Here is a 24690-nt window from a genome sequence, read left to right on the forward strand (position 1 = left end):
ACTGTCAGCCCCATCCCTGTGCTAGTAATCGGGAAACAGTAGAAGCATCAGTAGAATAATAAATGGCAAAAGATATAAATGAAACACAAGTCAGAAGCATTCATGAGTAAAGAGCATGGTTTAAGTATATTCTAACCTGCCCATTGGCTATGATGATATTAATAACAATATTTCTTTAGCACTTTTCCCTAAACATTTTACATAGCACATGTTTAAATATACGTGTTAACCTATCAAAATAGGGACTCGATTTATGGAGTTCAGAAGGATGAAAGCCTGTATTGACCGTCTTGTGTTTGAAACCAACCACCTCAAGATAACACACAGATCTCAGCAGCGAGCACTGAAATCACTGCTAAAAATACAGATTTGTGTATTGATGTACAATAATACACACATGACATTTAACTACTATGACAAACAAAGTCTCAATCTAAAAATATAAAGATATTTTTATTTAAGAAGCACATCTAGTATATGGCACAGGTTACAAATATACATATCTTTAATAGAAAAAGTAAATATTGCAGGTCGTTTTCATTAAAATCATGATGTGTTCATAGATCCCATATTTTCCAGATCAAGCATGACCTACGGATTAAAAGACATGAGATGCATTGAGAGCTTTTCAAAAAATATGTAATTCACAGTTATGATCATCAAAGAAAGGCTACTATATTTGTGCTAGGAAACGATAATGAGGCTGTCCATACCTTTTTAATGTCCGGTCTTTTGTTTTTGAGTTGATTCAGACAGTTACTGGCTAAGGAATACATTTCCTGAGCTGTATTGGAATCACAGTCTTCCATTTTCTTATCAACATAGTCACTGATGGTCTTTTCCTCATCCTCAATTTCTTCTTTGATATCAAGCTGTAACACAAAGTACACTGCGATTCGTAAAGCAAATAGACTCAAAAAAGACTCAAAAAAGAGAAAGGACTAATTCGAGAAATACATTATTTAGGTGTCACTCACAAACCAGACTCTGAAAATATAAACAAGCAAACATTTAAAACCCTTTACTCAGTACACTGATATATTTTTGTGACAACTCTCTGAAGCTGGCAATTGTGGATATCATAGTATTTCGCAGTCTCAAGTGGATGTTCTGTGACGAGGAAAGTCCTAACGAACTGTAGGCAATTTAACACCCAGGAGAAATTGTGATACATGTATTTACAGACATGCCCAAATCCAACAGTAACTTACCGCCAGGACGGGAAAAGTGAAGATTTTTTCCCAGCCCAGTATCCAGAGCAAATCTTCACCATATTCTCCACAGTACAACAATTGATTTATCCCCGCCTAGAATATTAACGAAAACAATGACCTGGCATGGATGGAAATCGATCATGTAGCTAAAGCAGATCACCTATTTCCACCCTTCATTTGTTGAGGAAATTGCCTTTGAAAGCGTAAACTTGGCCTTTCTCTGGGAAACTCTAAAAAGATAGGCGCCTTGAATGTCAACTAAGCTCTCTGGCAGGCTTTCCCTGCAGAAAGGAACACCAAGCTTAGGTACCCTAAGTCCCCACTAGTCTTTGCTTTTTTTATGAAACTGATAGAAGAGGAGCTCAATGTCATTCCATTCACTACGGACAATGATTTCTTTAGAAAGGTGACATGAAATCCAGCTCAACCTATACTAGATTTTGAGCGAATTACAAAAGAGTTTGGGAAACAACCAGATTATAAACTTAAAGCTACCAAAATTCAGACCATAACAAAAATGTGTTCTTTCTACATTTCCCCAAGCATAAGCCCAACTGCTACTTAACTTGGGCTAAAATTGCACCAGATCTTGATCCCATTGATGATATTATTTAACCAAAGTCCTCAAAAACAGTGTAATTTACTGCTATCACACCCTAGAAATTCACTGAAAAAAACAAAGGTTAAAGTAAAGTTATAGTTATGTAAGAATTTCGTGACAAAGTAACATTTTAAACTCTACATACCACAGAAATTCACGAGTTATAGTTATCTCAAGTAACCATAGCTCATGTCCTAAGGTAACTATCACTCGCAACCTCGCCATGCTCTGCTAATTACCCCACATATTACATCACTCATGACATCTTCTACATCATTGATAATATCACTAACTATTGCAATGAAATTATTGATGAGAAAACTGTGCATGACGGAAGCGTGAGCTACAGTTGCCTTAGGGCATGAGTTATAGTTGTGGTATTTTTACTTTAAAACACGAGAAAGCCTGCACCTGCTGTCTTAGGAGGAGCTCTTCTGGCTGGGTGCAGCCGATCCTGCAGTCGGGCCTTCAGTACTGCTACGGAAGGCTTCAAGAGGCACTTACTCTCTGGCTTATTGAATTTACCGTACAATAAAAAGAGTAGATTATTAATGTTTTATAGGACTAACTGAAGAACTGTTTTTTGACCACTCACGTTTACCTATTTATATAATTGATGACGGCAGCCCAGATGAAGTCAGAGGTGTATATCCCTAATTGACGAAACACGTGTTGGCTACAGAAGTTACCCGAATGACTATGAAGTGTATTAAGGACAACAATTGAAATGTGAAGGAGAAAGAAAATAAATGAACAAGGAACTTAAGAAACGGTTGTACTCATATACTGTATTTTTCAAATATTGGATGGTCAGGGTTTGTATCTATTCATAATAATAAATTACATAACGGACTACATCCAATGCTTGTTTTGACAGACACCATTAGCTTTATTTACCGCTAATGCTGTGATTGCATACACCAGTTCTCTTGGCTTGTATGAGCGCCATTTATATTGTTCTTTTTCTTACTATGCTTGGAACTCAATACGTTTATGTTTTATAATATTTTTGTATGCTTCTTTGCTTCAACACTTCTATTTTGTGATAGCAAAATCCTCATCAGGCATGCTTTATACATTTTTACTATGAATTACAGTTATTGTATAATCAAGCCCTCGTTTAGAGTTTGATGGATGCAGGACATCAGCCAAAAAAGTGAAAGATGTCACACCCACCAAATTTGTGGTTCTCCTGCGCTATTCAGACTATAGTTCCCTATTCCGATTGCAGAGCCTCCAGCGATGAAACCTTCGGTCAACAGCCCATTCACTGCTCAGCTATCACTCAATGCACCACATAATGTAATCCCTAAGCCAGTTGTTCAGTCATACATTTTTAGCCATTGCAGATTGCCAGAGAAAGACTGGCAGCCCTAACGAGAAACAAACTTGTATTCAATAAACTCTCACTTTAGGAGTTGTTTTACAAAAACTTTGCAGAGCAAGTGCATTACACATGGAAACTGTTCAGCAAAGCTTTAGTGCTGTCAGTGGGGTTACCGTGGTGGCAGCTCAACTAACTAAAATCACAAAGATCTCCGCCTGCCTGGCCGGGATCTCCAAGTAAGGTGGGTGATCTTCTGCCAGGTCAGTGGAAGCCCTCAGTATCTGGTTCTGCATCTGAGGGGGCGCTTTAGGGGGGAGTGTGAACATGGAAAGTGAAAGGAGTGGATAAACTTTGCATGCAACAGCCTGAAGCTAATGTCACAATCATACATTCTGACAATGTGCCTTGGAACACAAAATAATTTCATTTGTTTTCTAGTACACAAATGTAAAAGCAGGTTAAAATAAAGTACCAGCAACATTGGGTCCCGGTTTTCATCCACAGGTGGCAGTCCAGTGATTATTTCTAAAAAAACCTGAAAACACAAGATTCATAAAGCATTATTTTTTTACTGCACATTTTACAAATTCAAAATTAATCATGAGTTAATTAAAACATGACGTGTAAGCCAGTTCAAAACTTAATGGTGGTAAGATAAGTCATTTTCTATCTAACATAAGGAAGGGATCAGAACAAAACCTATCCCTGATATTGTTACGTAAATTGTTGGGAAAAAAATAACTGCGTGGTGAGAAAATAAACGCGTATGCAACTGCAGCATCTCTACATCCAATCTACTAAAATGACAAAACGTATTCATTTTCAATATGTGGCCTTCAACACAAACTGTCCTTCTAGCACAGAGAGACCCTGTAGTGGAGGTTCACCCACCCAAAAGACAGAGGTCTTATCTGACCCATACCATAATACATTTACTGATTTGCTTTCACTTTGTGGCCAGAAATGGTGATTGCTTAAAATAAGCTACTTTTAAAAGTACCCTGTATCCAATGTTTTTCTTCCCCAAACTGTATGCTGCCTTCCAGGTCTGATGATCTAAAACGGCTGAACCCTCCTCAGAACTTTGGCCCGGCTCCTCCCCCTACCTCTACTCTGCTATTTTTTTTGTCACTCCCCAGTGCACCTTACCATTGTTGAGCCTTTCTACTAGGACAGCTACAAAGAGACAGAGAAAGAGCTCTTAGCCATACTGTCTCTAATCAGCGCACTACCCTGGGTTACTCCTTTTTTGGTCGTGGATGAACCCCCTCGAGCACGTATCCCGCAGTATGTAACTAGTGCAGGCAGCACGCTGCTTCTATGGTGTACCAGATGAACTGTATTGAGCATTTATTCACGTAGCCTGTAACCAATGCATGCATGGGCTGCTCCTCTATCGTTGCTGAGTGGACCCTAGAGAATGAATCACGTCTGTATGCAGGCAGTGAATGCCCATGCTTCTCTATCATTCCTTTACAGACCAGGCATTTCTCTCCTCTAGCTGCTTGTAATCAATCCATACTCATGGGCTGATCCTCTGTTGCTTCTGAGTGCACCATAGCAAGTCTAAAATCGGCCTGACAATGCTTATTCTCAAAGATAAAGGGCTGGATCTTATCTGGACAGTCCATGGACACCTTGATTTGCAATTTGCCTATCTTGATTTGTCTATACTCTTTGTTTGGGGGGCACAATGCCTGTACCTCTCACCTGCCTGTCTTTTGCACTCCTAATGATTCTGGGTAGGCTCGAAGGAACATTATTCATTGCTGCATTTCTTATGTGCATGCCCATAAAGTACTCTTCACCACTCCTTCACAGAATGATCAGGTCATTTACGAGTGGCCTCTTTGTGTCAGTCTTGGGTGGACCCTATAAGACAATTATGCGGAGTGCCAGTAACTAGTGAATTTTGGAGGCTGTTCTTCTGTTGCCCTAAAATGGATCTCTTTCGGCATTTATCCTAGCTGTCCTGGCTTCGGTTCCTGTGCAGTCATGAATACCGCGCCACACGTAGGACAAGAAAGCCCGCATGAGAAAAAATAGCACGTCAATGTGCATTTTGTGTCCTAAGAATAAAAAGAATGGAAACAGTTGAGGGACCATGTTAAACTCAAAAGGAGTACCTGTGTCATAAAAGCACTCAACAAACGCAGGGGCACCACAAGAACAAGAAGGTGTTGGAAGGCTACCCAGGAGCAGCAGTAGGCCCCATTATGCCAGAAGCGACTCCATCCATTTATAAATGTTTGCACCTCAAGTTTCTCGGCCACTACTTGAATTACCAAGCGTTTCTAGAGCTGGGCACTGCGCCAAGAGACTCTCTAGCTTTAGTCAACAGTGTTAATGTGGAAAGAACACATTGACATGTTCACTGTTTTAATGATTATCGCGAACAGCATGTGCACATAAACATTAAACGCAACACGTAATCTTGGGGCATCAAAAATGTTTCACATTGCTGAACCGAATTATGGTTGAAGAAATTACGTTATGCTATTGATTATTAGGGTAACATGTTGACAAAGTGTGGTGATATGTTGAATGACATCAGTCAGTGATGTCATCTAGAATGATGCTGGAGACGTGTTCTGTGAGAGTCAGTTACTGTTGGCTTTCCAGGGCTGTGCCAGCTGCGGCGGCTCTCTTCTATGGAATAAACTCCTATGAACATTTCCAGTGTCCATCTCATCTTTACACTGGCGACGGAGAATGCTTGGATCATCTTTCAACTTTAAACAGTCACTGAAATTCAGAGGTGTTATCTCTGTTTAAAGAAGCTCGCGTTTTACCCTCTAGTGACTTTGATATTAACTATGCTCGACACTCATGTGAGTACATTTATTTTATTCATGTGCCGATGCGCTGATTTGAAAGAGAGCCGCCACTTTCATTTACTTGTGCTGCCAGCCATTTAACGCTTTGGCTAGTATTTATCACACTCATCTGTACCGCATCCTTACTTACTCCTCTGAAGCGTTCCCTGCATTGTCAGAGCGTTATAGGATTTATACCTGCATTGTGAGAGGCGTTATGAGATTCCTTCTTCAACCTGTACTGCCTTGCTCAAATTGTCCTGCCTCGTTGTGCCCAACGCTTCCCTGCTGCTGTGCTGTTACGAGCACCTTTTACCTAGGCTTCCCAACACATCTGATGACGCAGTGGAATCTTACTTCTCACTCAGTGGAAACCAGCACGCATGTGTCATTCCGTTCTCCAAACGCTTCAGAGATTCTCGTCACGCTAATGCACACGCGCACTGGCCTACTCGTCGAGCAGGTTGTCATAACAAAACTGCGGATTTTATAAACATATTCGCCATGTTCTGCACAGTGTATTAGAAGTATTCAAAATTTACCGATCGCTTTCTCTAGCAGTTTGTTCATCACAATTGGCATTTTATCAGACATCACGCTGACACACACAGCATCTACAAGTGTTTGTAAAGCATTTATCAAACATCGCGCTGACACACACAGCAGCTACAAGTGTTTGTCTAGCATTACTTTATGATCTCTACATATATCGCACTGACATACACAGCAGTTACTTCATCACATTCTTTCATATTGTTTTTGTTTAGCATGCAATTTTCTGTTTAAAAAGCAGGTTTGTTTATCCTACAGTGCCATCTAGTGAATGAAGTTCATATTAAGCATAGGATTAAAAGATAACTATGTTCAAAGACTTACACTTATGTAAAACACGTTTGATTTATTAATTGACCTAAATTTTGGATGTTTTGGAGAAAAAGCTCTTCTATATTATTATTTTTTTTTCTTCTCTCTTTTTCCCTCACCTTCTCTTTTTCATTCTATTCTCAATTTTACATTTTATAACTTTCCATATTCTAGCTATATTTTTCAATATTTAAAAATTTGGAGTTTTTCAATCTTCAGGTGCTAATAGTGTTCAATTAAAATGCAGAGTGTCATACCTCCAGCACCTTTTCTACAAGAACCAGGTGATCCACCTCTGGAGTGGAAATTGTGGTTCAGATCCTTTAATGCATATTTAGGCGCTATTGACGGACTAAGATATAGAGCGGAAAGAAAACAGAACCTTATGTATTATCACTTAGGGGTGGAAGGACAAAATATTTTTGATCACCTACCTCCATATGTACCACCTGAAGGTCAGAATCCGGATGAGTTTGAGCAAGCTGTTGCGCAGTTAGATAAGTACTTTACTAAAACTAAGAACTTGGTAGTACATAGGTACAAGTTCTTTACAAGAATGCAAAAACCTAATGAGAATATTGACACTTTTATTACAGCTTTAAAAGTTCTGGCTTCGAAATGTGAGTTCGAAAATGTCACATCACAACTTATAAGGGATCAGCTCGTTGCACGGTGTTATTGTAAGAAGACACAACAAAGACTGCTTACATGCAAAGATCCTACACTAGATAAGGCTGTGGATATTGCGAAAAGTATTGAGACTTCAATGGATGATGTCAAACAACTTGAAACTGCATTATCTAATTCTACTGTTTCTGGCGCTGTCTCTTCTAAGCAACACGTTTCTAATACCAAGCTTCCTACTCCTTTAAATGAGAATACCACTCGAGGTTATGTCAGAAGACCGTATGGGTTTAGAGGTGGCAGAAATTTCGTGCAAAGTAGACAACAATTCAATTCAAGAATGTTTTGCTACAGGTGTGGTTCATCTCAACATGTTTCTTCTTTCGAAAACTGTCCGGCTTCTAATCAGCAATGTGGCCAATGTGGAAAAATGGGACATTTTGCAAAGATTTGTACGAGTGGTAGGAAAAATAATATAAGATGTGTTATCAATGAATGTGATGAGCTTAATGATGATGAACAAGATATCACTAATCAAGATTATGTTGTTGTAGTTAAACAACAATCTAACAAAGAAGAAACATCCCATGTTCCTGATCCTGAAGTTGATGTTTGTATTGGTAATAGTCATATTCAGCTCCTTGTTGACACTGGGGCACGCATTACTATTGTGTCTCAAGAAAAGTTTTTTAAACTTTGGAAAGACAAAAGTCTATTACCACCAGATGTTCTTACTGTAGCTTTCGAAGGAAGCAGAATTGAGTTGCTAGGTTATTTCTGGGATAGCATTACAGTATTTGGAGTAACTATCAAAGGGAAAGTATATGTAGCAAAAAAGGGTATAAATGTTCTGGGTCTTTTGCATCAAGCTGAGTTTTGTTTAACCATTAAACCTGGTCAGGCTAATCCAGTTATGATTGACCAGAAAAAAATGTCAATTTAATATCCAAATCACATATCTCTAGTGTTTGGGAGCACAAATTTAGCAACATTTTTGAGGATCGCCTGGGTAAAATAACCAATTTTCAACATTTTATTAAAGTAAAAAAAAAAATGTCTGCCCTGTTAAACATAAATTACGCAATGTTCCTTTAAGCATCAGGAATGATCTTTCGAAACATTTACAAATGTTGTGTGATCAGGGAATTATTGAAAAAGTGGAGTCCTCTCTCTGGCTTAGTCCCATTGTGTTAGCCTTAAAGAGATCAGGGGACTTGAGAATGTGTGTGGATTTGAGGAGCCTCAACAAAGCCATCTGGGTAGATGGTTTTCCTCTTCCTCGCATTGAAGAACTCATTGCTAAAGTCGGGTCATCTTCGTGGTTCACAAAATTAGATCTCAAAGCAGCCTATCATCAGGTTGAGCTGCATCCTCAGTCCAGACACCTGACTGCTTTTGTCACCCCTGATGGAGTTTTTCAGTTCTGCAGGCTTCCTTTTGGGCTTGCTTCGGCAGCCGCCGTTTTTCAGAGACTTATGACCGAAATGTTTAATGACAATCCCAATGTGATAGGCTTTCAAGACGATATCCTTATTTTTACAAAGACTGAAAGTGATCATGATATTGCAATCAGCCAAGTTTTTAACACTTTAGAAAATAGAGGAGTTACCTTACAGAAAAGTAAATGTATTTTTAAAGTAAAGGAGATTGAATATCTAGGTCACGTTATTTCTGAGGAAGGCATCAAACCAAGACCAGGTTTAATCAGAAGCATTGTAGAGGCGCCTGCCCCACAAAACAAAGAACAACTCATGTCCTTTCTGGGTCTCTGTGAGTTTTATGCGAAATTCATGAAAGATTTTGCAAAGACCACAGAATGCTTCAGGGAGTTACTAAAAAAGGGAAGTGCATACATATGGTCTGAGAAATGTGAGGAAGGTTTTCGGTCCATCAAAGAGCATATTGTCAAAGCTCCCGCTTTACAAGCTTTTGTGGAAGGTAAACAGACGGTGGTCACTGTCGACGATTGTGAATATGGATTAGGTGCTGTTTTATCACAGTATTCTGAAGGAAGAGAACTTACAATAGGTTTTGCATCCAGGACACTTCGTCCTGTTGAACGAAAATACTCGGTTATCGAGAAAGAGCTTCTAGCCTGTGTCTGGAGCATTGAAAAGTTTAAGTCTTATCTATGGGGCAGGTCATTTATTCTTAAGACTGATCATCGACCCCTAGTTGACATTCTGTCTGGAAAGAATGCGAAACACACTAAGGCTCGTTTAGCTAGAATATCTACAAAACTTTTAGAATATACATTCAGTGTAGAATACATTCCTGGTGGAAGAAATACTAGAGCTGACTGTTTATCTAGACTACCAGTTGAAGATGCAGAAGAGCAAGAATGGGAGAATGAAATTGAAGAATGTTTTGTAGCTCATATAAGTCAGGATAGTTTATCTTTTGCAGAGGATAGCTGGGTACTAGAGGTTGATAAAGATCCTATACTCAAAGAAGTTGTTTTTCTAATTAAAAAAGGATGGCCAATAGAAAAATGCCTTTCACCAGATCTACAAATGTTTTGGAAAGTGAATGATGAACTTTCAGTAGAAGGTGGAAAAGTTGTCAGGGGTAATAAACTTGTACTACCCTCATGTTATCGTGAAAGAATTGTGTTAGCTGCACATTCTGGTCATCTTGGTTCCACCATTACCAAGAGAAAAGTTAGAACTGACTTTTGGTGGCCTAAAATGGATTCACAGATAGATGATTTAGTGAAACAATGTTCACGATGTAATACAAGTGATAAGGTGCTGGTACTTGAAGGTGTGACTAGTTCTCCTGTTCCTCCTCCTGAAAGAGCTTGGCAGAAATTAGGTATGGATTTTTTGGGACCATTTCATGTTCTACCTTCAAACTCCAAGTATTTTCTAGCCCTGATAGATCATTTGTCTAGATGGGTTGAAGTAGAACATATTAACATTCCTAATTCTAAAAGTATTATTAACTGTTTGAACTCAATTTTTCTCAGGGAAGGTTATCCCGAAGAGATTCTTACTGACAACGGTGTGCAATTCGTTTCAGAAGAAATGAATTCTTTTCTACGTGCTTGCGGAATAAAGCACACTAGAACTCCTCTATAACACCCACAGAGCAATGGTAAAACAGAAAGGTTTAATAGAGTTGTGGTGGAATGTGTACAAGCAGCTTATAGGTCAGGATGCTGTGTATTTCAGGCTGTGAAAGATTTAATATGGTCGTATCACACTTCACCTCATGTCAGTACTAAGTTTAGTCCATTTGAACTTATGAGGGGAAGAAAAGCTCCATCACAAGTTTACCCTTTCTGGATGGTGAAATCATTCCATCAGGATTGTGATATGAAGTGTATGTGGGATTCTGCCAATATAAAGTCTACTGAAATGTGTTCGAAAAATTGTGAGTCCATTTCAAGGAAGATACCCCACAAACTTTGTATTGGTGACTGGGTTAAAATCAAGAATCCTGTTTCTGTTAGAAACGGGTTGTCAACATTTCTAGATTCTCAACAGATTGTGGACATTCGTAAAAATGCAGTCAAATTGTCAAATGGAAATTGGTGGAGCACTTCTCGTGTTGCTAGAGATCCAGGTCTTCCTTCTGAAATTGTTAAAAGTAATAACAAGGATGTGAAAAGTAGTAGTAACTGCATCTGCATCCCTCACAGTCAGGATTTAGAACGCACCACTCGACTGAATCGGCACTCCTCTTTTCCACTGAGCTATTAAGGAGTAGAGTAGATATGGGGAAGACAGCCGCGCTCCTTTTATTAGATCTGAGCGCGGCATTTCACACCGTCTCCCATCCCCTGCTGCTTTCTCGTCTTAATGAGGCTGGTATCGAGGTTCTGGCTCACGAGTGGAAGCGTTCATTCTTGGCGAATAGGCAATTCCAGGTCTACTGTCCTCCTTTTAAATCCGAGGTGCGTTCCCTCAGACACGGGGTGCCTCAGGGCTCAATTTTGAGCCCGACTTTGTTTAATCTTTATATGGCACCCCTGGCCAAGCTGGTTGCGGCGTACGGGGTTGAGATAGTGTCATATGCTGATGACACCCAGCTGGTAGTGACACTGTCTCAGCCCCCGGAAGAGGCCTCAGCCAATTTCACGGCATGTCTGAGCGGAGTAGCTGGATGGATGAATACTAATTGCTTACGCCTCAACGCTAATAAAACTGAACTTTTGGTGTTGGGGAAATCTCCATCCATTTGGTCATCGGCATGGTGGCCTAAAGAACTTGGCACCATCCCTAAACCATTAGAACAGGTTAAAAATGTAGGGGTCAGACTGGACGAGACTCTATCCTTCGAACACCACACTAGAGGGATAGCAGGGAAATGCTATGGGATTCTTAAGGTCCTACGCAAGAACCTGGATTCGCTCCCTGCGAATAGCAGGAAAACGTTAATCCATACTCTGGTGACGCCCCATCTCGACTATAGTAACGCCTTGTACTTAGGTCTGAGTAGGAAAGGATTGCATAGGCTCCAATGTGTCCAAAACGCGGCAGCGAGACTGGCTCTCAACCTCTCTAGAAGATCTTCAGGGAAACAAGCTTTAGTTCAACTCCACTGGCTCCCTATACAGGAGCGCATCATCTTTAAGAGCATGTGTATGACCCATCGCATTGCTTATGAGAGAGGTCCCGTCTATCTGCAAAAGCTACTTACCAAATACCACCCCAATCGTCTTTTACGATCTCAGGGCCGTATGCTCTTTCAGATGCCCAGAATTCAGAGGGCACGGATGGGTGGACGGTCATTCAGATATTTGGCTAGCAAACAGTGGAATGACCTCCCTATTGAGCTCCGGATGGAGCCATCTGAAGGAAGCTTTAGGCGCAAATTGAAAACTTACCTCTTTCCCAAATCTTGAGATTCTCCTGACCTTTCCTTCAGCGGCCTTCCTTTTTTTGGGGTTTAGTGCTGGTAATTAGTTTTAAAGCGCGGGGACACACTGTTCCTAGTGTAACCAGGCGCTATATAAAAGGTGTTATTATTATTATTATTATTATTAACACAAGAATGAGAACAAGAGTACATAACAGACCACGGTATTTAAGAGACTATGTTTAGTCAAATGTTTTGATTCTATGAAGATTTGATTGAAGTTTATGCAATGTTGTTTTCTCTTTTCTATTTTGTCATTCCTATTTTTTATTTATTTTTTATTTTATTTTAGTTATTGAGGGGGGAGGTGTGGTGATATGTTGAATGACATCAGTCAGTGATGTCATCTAGAATGTTGCTGGAGACGTGTTCTGTGAGAGTCAGTTACTGTTGGCTTTCCTGGGCTGTGCCAGCTGCGGCGGCTCTCTTCTATGGAATAAACTCCTATGAACATTTCCTGTGTCCATCTCATATTTACACAAAGCCAGTGGACCTGACTTTCTTTTTTATTGACAACCTCACGTTGTGTAGGGCGCATAGGCAGGTATTGTGTTTTTAGGGTTTGGGGCCTGCAGGTGGGCGGACCAATAAAGGTGTCTCAAACATAAGAAATTCAGGGCACTGAAGAGGTTTGCTTGATCTTTGTCACCTTTCTTTGTTGTGCAGCCCCTGTAGGATGTGAAATGGAAATGCCTTTGAGAGTTCCCAAAGGCATTTCCATTGCTCATTCTGTAAACAGGGAGCTCATTTTTGCATAGTATTTCGTTTTGTACGCAATGAAGTATTTGACGGACAGCTTTGTATTTCGTCAATGCTGAGTAATGAGTTACTAGCCCACAGCACATCCCCGGAGTAAGCCTTCGACTGCTTGCCTCGCTACTCTAGAAGTTATGTGCAACAGCAGGTACTTGGTTCCCAGTCGGGGATGGGGGTGAGGGGGGCCTCAAAATGCCCGAGGCAAAAGACCCAGTTTGCAAAACTGGGGGCCCTAGTTACTGCTAGCCCTTGTAACAGCCCTAGCAATATTGATTTATCACTAAATGTAATCACATAAGAAAATGCATTAAAAAAGAAATGTGAGGCTAATTAGAATATTTGAAAAGGCAAAGAAAAATATGTTTTTGCGAAAACTGTACTGTGGGTACATATGGAATGACAGATATTTCATAGTCATAACCAATGTGAAAAATGCAATTCTTTGTGGAACACAGGCAACAAATACACCCACATTAAAAACGTTATTACATTTAAAAATAAACAATGCTTCCTATGCTTTTAACCATGTGGAAATAATTATTATCGCATTATCTCTCTGGAGCCCCGCTCTGGGGCTCTTTTTACCAAAATTCCTTCCTCGGTGCAGCTGCCCGCAGCGGCGGCGCAGCTGGGCAGGACAACAATGGCACTCGCAGTGCGTCGGGAACACCCTCTACTGGGTCTCTCCTGGTGCCCTTCATGGAGTACCCACGATCCTCACATTCAGCCCCCACTCACAGGGGCAGGCTTGGACGCTCCGTCTCATTCCGCTTCTGGGACCGACAATGTGCGGCGGCTGATCCCCCACTCGCTTCTTCTTCGCCTACACCGTGGGGCTCTACCCAGCTCACAGGAGCCCCACACAGGCGTGCCCAGACTTCCGGACTAGACTGTGCTCTCTCCTACTCATCGGAGCCACACTGTCTTTCCGGGACGTACGGCCCGGCTGTTGATAGCCCCGCCCACAACAAGGCACGTCCAACTGGCTTCCGGGTCGCATCCCGGAGCTGCGGCTTCTTCTCTGCTTCTTTGCGGGGTAGGCTCCCGCCTTCAAACGAAGCTCAGATGCGGAGTGGGCACCCACTCTTCTGCATAAATGCGGGCGGGCACCCGCTCCCACTGGCACCCCTAAAACGTGTGGTGGGCACACACTGTTCTCAGCAGCGGCAGTGCGGGGTAGGCTCCCGCTTCCTCCAGCAGCTCGGGGGAATCCCCACGTCGGGATTCCCTCTACAATCACCGCAGCAGCACGCTGCACGGTGCCAGCTCCTCGCTTCTTGGCAAAGAAGGTAAAGCGCTCATGAGGCGCTAAAAGTCCCCAAAGTCCAAGGGGCGCAGCTGGGTCCAGGCAGGCCAGCACACAGGGAGGCAGTCCCTCGTGGCAGTTCCTTCTGGAGCCCAGCAGCAGCAAGGCCCCCAGTAAGCACAGGAACCACCTTTTCATGGGGTCACAGCCCCAGTACTTATACTAGCATTTTCTTTGTCTGCCCTGGCACAGGGCTTGGGGGAACCAGTCCTAACTGGTTCTGCGGAGTGTGGAGCACTTTGTGGACCATGCTCACACCCTCCTTTGTGAGATGGGGGCTCTGCCATCACACACACCACAGGGGGGGTGGAACCAGCATTCACATAGGCAGGCACAGGTCTATTCAGGATCAGGGGACTACTCCACCCACTACTCCAAATGCAGATGCTCTATTCTGCCTAGCACTGAATCGCCGGGCCCCTCCTGGAGCCACACACACCTCACCAGCCCCTGTGACTCCAAAGCCAGACATGCAATCCACAGGCAGGCAGACACATAGCACACAGAAGTGCCAACTTCTAGAAGTGGCATTTTTTAAATAGTGATAATAGAACTGCGCACACCATTGCGCGGCATTTATTATTACTATTCTAACCATACCAAACTTGACCACGCTGCTCCTCTCATATCAGGAATTACCACTGAAACACTTATCAGGGAATCCCCAATGCATTCCTAAGGGAGGGCAGCCTCACAGTAGTGAGAAACAAAAAGGGCTGTTTGCCACTACCAGGACATGTCGCACACTTACATTACCTACAATGCACCCTTCCCATAGAGTTAGCTAGGGCCTACCTTTGGGGTGACTGACATGCAGTAAAACGGGGGTCACAAACATGGCAAACACTTTAGGTGCCACGTCACAGCGGCAGTAACACAGCGCGCACAGGCCCTGCAATGGCAGAGGCCTGGGGTAGGTTTGAAAGGCTACTTTGGTGGGTGGCGCAAACAGCGCTGCAAGCCCACCAGTAGCATTTAATTTACCAGCCCGGGTATATGAGATACCTCTTTACAAGGGACTGACAGGTATATTAAATAGGCCAAACAGGTGTAGACCAATCTTACCATATTTATCACAGAGAGCACATGCACTTTACACTGGATATGCCCAGAGTCCTAAAACCACCAATACCATGTCAAAAAAAGGGCTAGGAGAAAGGCAAAAAGGTTTAGGGATGACCCTGCAAAAAGGGCCAATTCCAGCAGACATAATTCATGCAACCGATGATAATGCATGTGCAGAACCACACCATGGGATCTCCACCATAAAGCAATGTATATAATTGCCTGAACTGCAGAGCCACATTAACAGCTACGGGTGAGGCTAGATCTTGATCTAGCAAGTCTGATGGAAGAAAATGGTTGCTTAAAGGTCTCACAGCATACATCAATTCTTTGATGGTAATGCTATTATTCCTTTCCATGTACTGCAAAATGTGTATCACCTTTCCTCTTCGTCTCTTAATGAATATTCTATTATAACATCTGCCATTCAATCACACTTAACTTCTCTTTCGCTTCCTGATACCTTTCCCATTTCAACACCCTCTACTCAACTGTACCCGTTATTTTCAACTCAACAGCCCAAGGCTGCTCTTGTATATACCATTTTGTTGTCAAATGTTACGGAGCGCCTTAAATCAAAAGTAGAGACTGCTTGGGAACATGATATTGCCATCTCCCTTCCTGTCTCGTTGTGGGATCGTTTATGGTCCAAATTGTTTATAACCTCAATTTCTGCTCATATTACTCAATCTGTGTTCTTCATTTATAATAGAGTTGTTATTACTCCTGTTAGTAATAATAAGTTCTCCCCTACTTCCTCTCCGTTATGTTGTTCATGCTCTAAAGAGTTAGGTTCACTTAAACATCAGTTATATGAATGCCTCCCAGTTCTGTCATTTTGGAATGATGTTTGGAATATTTGCATGCCAATGTTTCGCTGTTCTGCCCCATTATCACTATTGAATGTTTTTCTAGGTTCATTATCAGATGATGTTGATATTGTATCTTCTTCTGCTAGACTGTTGGACCTGTTTATTGCTATCGCATTTAAAGTTATTTTGTTGTGTTGGAAGGATAACTCCAAATTATCTGTACATACATGGTGGAATTTCATTTGTGATGAACATAGGATCGCTATTGTTTCCTCCTCTTCTATTCCTCTAAAAATCAAATTTGATCTTCTCTGGCTCCCCTTTACTACGTATCTCTCTTACAAATCTCCTATATGATTGATCCACCTTTAATCCCACATTTGTTTTATTCCTCCGGCTTCTCACTTTTCCTTTTCTTCCCTCTTTTCTTCTTCCCTTTTTCTTTCTTCTTTTCCCCTTCTGTCTTTTCTCTTTCCTCTTTCTCCTTTTCCATATTTACCTCTCTATTATACATGTTTTAGACTCCATGTTCTTTTGTGTTTCATACCATTCGGTATGACATATGTATAATTTTCTCTTTAAAATTACCCAAAAAAATTCTTAAACAAAAAAAAAAAAGGTCTCACAGCACTACATAGGGATTGCTGATGGGGACTAGCAGGGCTGGAACTTACAGGACACAATACTGTTGGCTTACTTTCTTCCTTGAGTGAAATAAAATCCTTACTCATTAACATACACAAGGAGTCGATCATGCCGCGATATGGGGAAATATTTTTGTTCAAGATATTGTTGAAAAGACCACTAATGGTCTAGATCACGTCAAACATTTTATGTGTGCATAAGGGCTACTTCAGCTGTAAGAAATGTGCTAGGAAATGTAAGGACATTTTTACATTTATGAAAATATTTCCTACTCACCACACCCAGGCTAAAAATATCAGACTTGATGGTAATTTCTCCACGCAGGGCCTCAGGTGCCATATACGCCGTTGTTCCCACTATTCTCTCAGTCATGACTGTTCTTGCACATTTCTCAAATGCCCTTGTGAGGCCAAAATCAGAAAGTTTAGGCTCAAAGGAATCACCGAGTAGGATATTTGCACTGAAAAACAAAGAGCAATTGTTGTTCCAGTGGGGTTTCTACGACACCAAGGAAATGAAAATGAAAAAGTGGTACATTGTGGCATTGCAATGTTGATGTTCAGTAAACAAATGTCTTAAAAATATACAGCCCCCGATTAAAGGATGTAACAATTACTAAACTAAGCCAGTGTCAGGAAATGGGGGTATGTAAATTCTCACTGAGAGAAAATGCTAAATAACATGGAAGTCCCCCAGTGATACTTGCATCCCTGCAGCTTCCATTAGTGGCTTAAATTTAGAGATACCTTTCCTGATCACCTTATGATTTTTTTCTTATAAATGATTTTAAAAAGACATCTTTTGCAGGAAAGGATGGTTGAGTTAGACCTGACACTATAAATTCAACCTGGAATTTGTAGAAACCATAATTCAAATTAGGTGATGCAATTGCTTATATAAGGAATGGTGACCCTACTTTGCTTATGGTCCTACGTTAATCTGAACTAATTGCATGAGATGTTTATCAAGCTGGACAGCTAAACATTTTCTGATTGCAGACCCAACCATAGGAACAATTCAGAGAAAGCGAACATGATAGTTTGTATATGCTGGCTGCGCACTGTCAAATAGGTGCCGCGGAATGTTCAACTCATGTTGGGTTAGCATATTGCTATTAGTTCGAAGTGAATATTCACAAACAAAATTACATCTGCTCTCTGTAACAAAACTGATGACTGAAAGTGCATGAATCGATCAAAACCACTAACTATTCCTCTAGATGCCCTCCAAAACATAATAGAGAAAGGGATCAATCATGTGCAAATTAGCCTTCGTCTGTCTCTGGTGGGACAGTCCAACTCGAAATGTCAGATCATTTCTTCTGTAAAAAGGAACACAAGTAACACCAGAAGTGATGTGTCCCTATTTGGACCAATTGATAAGGTGCAGCTTGGATCCTGTGGCACTAAGTGCGATCAGATTAGACAGCACAAAGGTAATGGCTGGAAGGGGGTGTTTGTGTTCTCATTTAATGGGGCATGCCCTAGCTTTTTGCCCTAGACAGCGACTTTTGAGATGGAGTCATAAGTTATTTTGCCTATTTTTGGCCAATCTCTGTAAAGACCAGTCACAAACAATGGAATAGAATGAATGGGTTACTTACCAATGATCTTCATTACCCTTAAGATTGTCCCCCTCATTATAGCTATCTATGAGGCTGCCTCGCGACATGGAAACACTACCTAAGCGTGCCTCTATTTCTTATTAAAAAAGAATCCACCAATATTGTCAGAGGCACCTCCCTCTAACAAATCCACTTTAACTAAGTACCCAACATTTAATTGTGTCCCAGCAAGGGTGGGGGCAATATCTGCTATGACGAGGAGGACTATCTTCAGGGTAATGAAGATCACCGTTCAGTAATTCATTTGTTACCCCTATGTATGCCATCCTCGTCATAGTCATAACCTATGAGGATTTACCCGAGCAATGAACCACAGACACAATTATATGATGCTAACATAGAAATATTTATTCACAGAATGAATGCAAGGCTTACTTAAGCATGAAAACCCCAAATGATCAGTGTCTGAGGAAAAATGTCCAATTTATAGTAGGACAGAAAAGAATGTTGTGTAGCCCGGAAGCAGCTTGGCAAGTTTTCTGCAGGGAAACATCCCCTGCCTCAGCCCAGGAGGTTCTGACTGCTCTGGTAGACCTGGCCAAACTCTTTCAGTGTAACGGCAGATCAAGAGAGTCATAAGCCTTAGTAATGGCCTGATGGATCCACCGACAGATGGTAGGGGAAGTTAACTTCTTCCCCTTAGAAGCCAACCCATAACAGACAAAAAGGGATCGAGAGGTTCCTGAAGGCTTAGTCTTACCCAGATAAACAAGCATGGCCCACTTAACATCCAGAGAAAATGGAACATCCTGATCGGAAGTAGTAGTTCTTGGTCTGTGTGAAAACGTGACCGGATTTTTGACTTCAAAGCTGGATCTGGATGCAAAACAACAAGAACTTTAAGTAAGTATGATAAGGGCAGACAATTCACCCAACTTCCTAGCCGATGTAATAGCCAATAAAAAATCTACCTCAGCAGGCAACCAAGGCAAGTCAGCTTGTTCCAATGGCTCAAAAGGTTCCCTCTGTAACCACTCTAAAACCACTGAAAAATCCCATGAAAGCAGAGGAGGGGATTGGAAAGGCGTTTTCACTCAGAAACTTTTAAGAAGTTTCTGAACTATGGGGAGACTATCTACGAGTTAACCCCTAGACCCTCTACAAAATGTAATGGCCGTACAAGCTGACATGCGACCTTGGAGTTGAAACCATTGCCTGGCTGTAGCTGTTGTCTGCTGCAACAATGGACTGAGTCTGGACTAGAGTTACCATCTGGTTTTCTGGCAGGAAAACCCTGGTCATCTCTGAATTGAACAATGCCCTGATGAACTGTCACTGGTGTACAGGGAGTAGATTCGATTTCCCCTGGTTCAGAAGCAGTCCCAGAGATGAAAGCGATTGAATGGTCTGTTAAACATATTTTGAGTCTTGGGAAAAGAAGATGCCACATTTAACCAATCATCTAAATAAGAAAACAAATGAACCTCAAGCAAGTGCAAGTGATCGACCACTGGAGCAAGTACCTCAGTGAAGATCCTCTGGGAGGAGGACAGGTCGAAAGGCAGCACTCTGAACTGAAAATGATCGTTGGCCCCCATGAAATGAAGGTACTTCTGAGAACTCTTATGAACAGGAATGTGAAAATAAGTGTCTTGTAAGTCAATGCTGCCAATTCAATCCACTTGTGAGATAGCTGGGATGATCTGCTGCAGTATCACCATGATGATTGGAAGTACTGCAAAAAGGCGTCGAGGTTTTTCAAATCCAGGATGGGTCAGAAACTTTCGGCTGGTTTCGGCACCAAAAAAAAAGTGGAATAAATCCTTACCGATGTTGGTGGGGTGGGGAGAAGAAGGGCTGCAATAATTGCGTCCTGAAGCAGTATTTCTACCCCCAGAAGAATGGCCTGAAGCTTCACAGGATTCTTGGCAGTACTGTCTGAACAAAGAATGGTTCCTCAGGTAGAATGTGAAGTACAATTTGATAACATTCTGGACAATGTTGAGCACCCATCTGTCCAAAATTATGGCTTGCCAGTTTAGAAAAAAGCGGGATATTCTTGCTCCCACCATATCGGATTGATTGTCATTTGTTCGCTTGAAGCTGCTGTTGGGATCACAGCTGAAGTCGGGTTTTGCCCCCAGCCGCTGCTCCCCGAGCACAGCACGAAAGGGCAGCTTACTTCGAAACGTCTGATTGTATTTGTTATTGATAAAAGGTTTCTTCCTTTGGTAAGGACCAAAAGGCTGAAGAACCTTTTTCTTCTCAGAAGTCTTCTTTATCAAACCCTTCAGTTGAGGGGAAAACATCTTATCTCCTGTAAAAGATAGTTGCAGGATAAGCGATTTTAGGGATATAATTCCAGTCACAAATGGTGACAAGCAGCAATAGAAGCTCTAGCCGCAGCAGCAGAATGTCAAAAGTGTTGCTCTGCTCTTGAAGGGCATCAACCAAAATCTGGAAAACCTTTAGCAATGTTTGGGAGCAGTATGCTGCATAGGCAGCAGCCTTAATCGAAAAATAACAGTCAGCTTACAACCTTTTTAATGAGGATTCTACTTTCTTATCAACGACATCTGCAATAGACACTTCTTCAAAGGCCAAAGACAAAGAGTGAACCATACTAGCCAAAACTGAATTAACTTGAGGCTGCTGTTGAAATTTTCCTTGAATGACTGAAGCAAATATCTTTTTGGCAGAAAGAGTAAAAAACTGATCTTATCAATGTCCTTCCATTCTTTTAAAAAAACACCTTAAATTACTTCATGAATGGGTTAAGTCATCACTGGGTTCCTGTACTGTGAGAGGAATTTATCCTCCACCAGTTGCTTCTCTTGAAACCAACATTTCTCTCATATGTTTCAACGTCCTCAAATTAACAGCTCTGCACAGATATGCCTGAATCTTCCGGTTCCTCAGGAGACAGTTTTTGCTTTTTGGGCATTGACTAAGCCAAGGCTGTAGCGACCAATCATCAATAAAAGTCTGCAACTCAGAGCAAGAGACTGACAAGACTTCTTCCTTCACAGACTGCTGAGCAGAAGTACTGGGACTTGGCTCCATTATATGAGGAAAACACGCTACAGCAGTGTCTTCCTATTTAAACAGGTTGTCCATCAACAAAATCACAGCTCGCGAGACCGGATTCCCCAATAAATGCACTGGTGCAAGAGTGAGTACCTGATCAATGCGAGCACAGAGACCAGCGAGACAGAGTGCAAAACCATACTTCACTCATGCTCTACTACTAACAGGACACAAGATTACAAAAGGACCCCCACCCCAGCTCAAGCACCTGAGCGAGGAGCGCGAATCCTGGCAGCAGCACCAACGGTAAGAAGGACAGTAAACATACAGTAGAAAAGAAAATCAGAAAGAAAGCACGGCTTACCTAGCCAAAATCATAAGGTTTCTCCACCTCAAAAGAAGATGGGGACAGGAAGTGGTTAGGGAGAGGCGCCTTTCACACTACTGATGGATTCTTTTTTATTAGAAATAGGGGGGAGCTTATGAAGCATTTCTCTGTCGCAAGGTGGCCTCATAGGTTCTAGCTATGACGAGGAGGACATACGTAGGGTAATGTGTCCTGCAGTTGAGTTTCAGTGAAGAATTTCCACCCAACACTTCCTGCTCATTTGTCAAGACTGTCATGATGTCATTTTCCCATCTATCGTCTTCCTTCAATTCTCTTACATCACCTACTACTTTTCCATCCTCTTTGCCAGAAAAGTATGCCTTAACTTATTTAAACAACATTCTAAAAGATTATTAAATGCACTATAAAACACACGGGCCCGATGTAGGTAAATGGCATTTACCGATTCGTAAATACCGAATTTTACCGATTCGGTATTTACAAATCGGTAAATGCTATGTAGGTATTTTTAACGATTTTTTTACCGAATCTGTAACATTCGGTAATTACCGAATCGGTATTTACCGATTCGGTAATTGCCATTGGTTCCTATGGGCCTTGAGGCCCATAGGAACCAATGTCAATTACCGAATCGGTAAATAACGATTCGGTAAAATTACTGAATTTACAAGGGGGACAGGGTGTCACTTTGACACCCTGTTGCACCCCTGATTCAGGCTTATGTGCCACGTGACACACATACACTGTGCCATGTGTGCCACATGGCACAGGTGTACATGCACAGATGTGCATGTACACAGGAATTCGTTATTTACCATGCAATAGTATTACATGGTAAATAACAAATTCCTAGGGGCCTGTGGCACTGTTTCCAGTGCCACCTACATATAGATTTACCGATTCGGTAAATTTACCGATTCGGTATTTTACAGAATCGGTAAATTTACCGAATCGGTAAATTTACCGATTCTGTAAAATATAGGCCCCCTACATCTCAATCACCAAATACCGGTCGGTAACAGCCGAAATCGTCCGTTACCGACCGGTATTTGGTGACCTACATCTGGCCCACAATGACTTGCCAAAACTAAATTTATCAACTTTTTTTATGTAAACGTTTTCCTGTAGTAAACGAAGACTGATAGTGTCAGACCTATTTTTACATGCCCACAGACAACCTTTGTGCACGACCACTCAAATTAACCTCTAAAGAGCAGTTAGCAGCAGGGTAGGTTTTTTAGGACCCGGAATTTATTTATTTGGAAAGATCTAATGAACCCTGTTACTGTCTACTGCGAGCCCCAGATACCTGAACCACGCACCTGAAAAGCCATAATTTAAACAATTTTACTTCCGAAAACTAAATTTTTCATTCTGACTTACCTTTTAATATCTCTGTGTACGTGACGGTTTTCATGTAAATAATTTATGCCATTCACTGAACCACGAGCGATTCTAAATCGAACACTCCAGGAGAGCGGTGCCGTGCCATCCTTGAAAAGAAATAAGTAGATTAAAATGTATAATAACAGTAAAGTTATTCGACTTTTGAACAGTTGCTGCACCAATTAAAGCTATGCCCCTGCTTTTGAAAGGCCTCCACATACCAGCGCTATTCCATTTGCTAACTGCACCTAAGATGGCTGAGTGCACGAATGTATAGGGCCAAATAGTTATTCACACAAAAAAACACAAAGAGTAGATTTGCAGAAACCAAAGAATGAAAGTTTTTTTGTATTCATCATTTAGTGTATACAATATTCTTAATCATAAGGTAAACTTACTAAAATTTATCGGCTTTCCTCAGTGGTGAATGTTGTTCTCATTTTTGGGGTGGAGGGTGGGGGGGAGATTGTTGTTGAGTTTGTCAAATGTTGGCCAACAGACATAGCATACGGTTTCCCCCTTAATAACAGAAATCAAGGCTCTTTCGCAACAACCTTGATTATAGTGAATCTAGGAATCCTTTCAAGTAACTGCAAACCATTTTTAGGTCTTGTGTTAAAGACATATTGTATACAGTACAATATAATTAGTGGTCTTTGAGTCAGCCTACTGAGTCTCATTGGTTGACCTTGTTAATCATGTTTGCTTGCTACTATTTGGTTGCTTTCCTTCATCTTCTTGTGTTTGTACCCCCCCCCTCCCCTGCAGCATAACCACATTATCATCCTTTTTGAGTGAATGGTTTGGATCCTTTGATGAGTCACCTCAGAGAACAACTTTTTTCCTGTGGTTTCAGAGCACCATGGAAGTGCATGTGCTTTATTGGTCTCCCATTGTGTGCTGATTTCCCCTTCACATACCTGCTTACCCCCCACACTCCCTGAGTTGCTTTCCTCACACCTCCCACTCGCATTATTTAAAATTAATAAATCACTTCACATTGCTTCCCTGCTGATATTCATCAATGACGTTTCCTTGCTATCCACACCTAAATGAGAACAGATCCTGTGCACACGCACATTTGGTTGTTAATCCCAGTGTCGTGCCTGGGTTTCTTTGCTCAGAAAGGGTGAAATGTTTCGAAAAAAGGAAGCGAGAAATGTCAATGATTCATGTGAATAAAGCTTTTATAAGTCAAACAATGGACAGTACAGTAAGGAGGTAGCCAGCCGACACGTGTTTCGTCACACCGTGAAGGAGGTGTGTTGGAACTGGGGTCAACAGCTCCCCGAGGGTAGCATGGCACGAGCGGGTAGGCATCCGAAAGCTTATGTGTAAAGCGACCATACAGCACACGCAACCACTGAGACAGTAAAAATGGGCACGCAATGAGTGACGCCACTCCAGTTAGTTTGTATAAAAATTAGATAACTTTTATATAGAGCAGAGTCAGGGTAATCAAAAATTACAG

General features: G+C 41.5%; 1 protein-coding gene across 2 annotated transcripts in view; it reads right to left on the reverse strand.

The window, feature by feature from the left end:
• Positions 1-434: 434 nt before the first annotated feature.
• Positions 435-24690, reverse strand: part of IRAK4 (interleukin 1 receptor associated kinase 4) — a 131981-nt gene continuing 107725 nt past the window's right edge. The window contains exons 8-12 of one of the 2 annotated variants that reach the window (XM_078655469.1): positions 23217-23326; positions 17170-17353; positions 3615-3677; positions 714-872; positions 435-591 (exon numbers count right to left, since the gene is read on the reverse strand). In XM_078655469.1, the coding sequence (XP_078511595.1) occupies positions 547-591; positions 714-872; positions 3615-3677; positions 17170-17353; positions 23217-23326 (561 nt within the window). In that variant the 3' untranslated portion in view covers positions 435-546. Of the gene's footprint in view, positions 592-713; positions 873-3614; positions 3678-17167; positions 17354-23216; positions 23327-24690 lie in introns of those variants that run through there. The other variant, XM_078655477.1, reaches the window with a different exon arrangement.

The sequence above is a fragment of the Lissotriton helveticus genome, chromosome 1_1, assembly GCF_964261635.1.
Source record: "Lissotriton helveticus chromosome 1_1, aLisHel1.1, whole genome shotgun sequence".
Taxonomy (NCBI): Eukaryota; Metazoa; Chordata; class Amphibia; order Caudata; family Salamandridae; genus Lissotriton; species Lissotriton helveticus.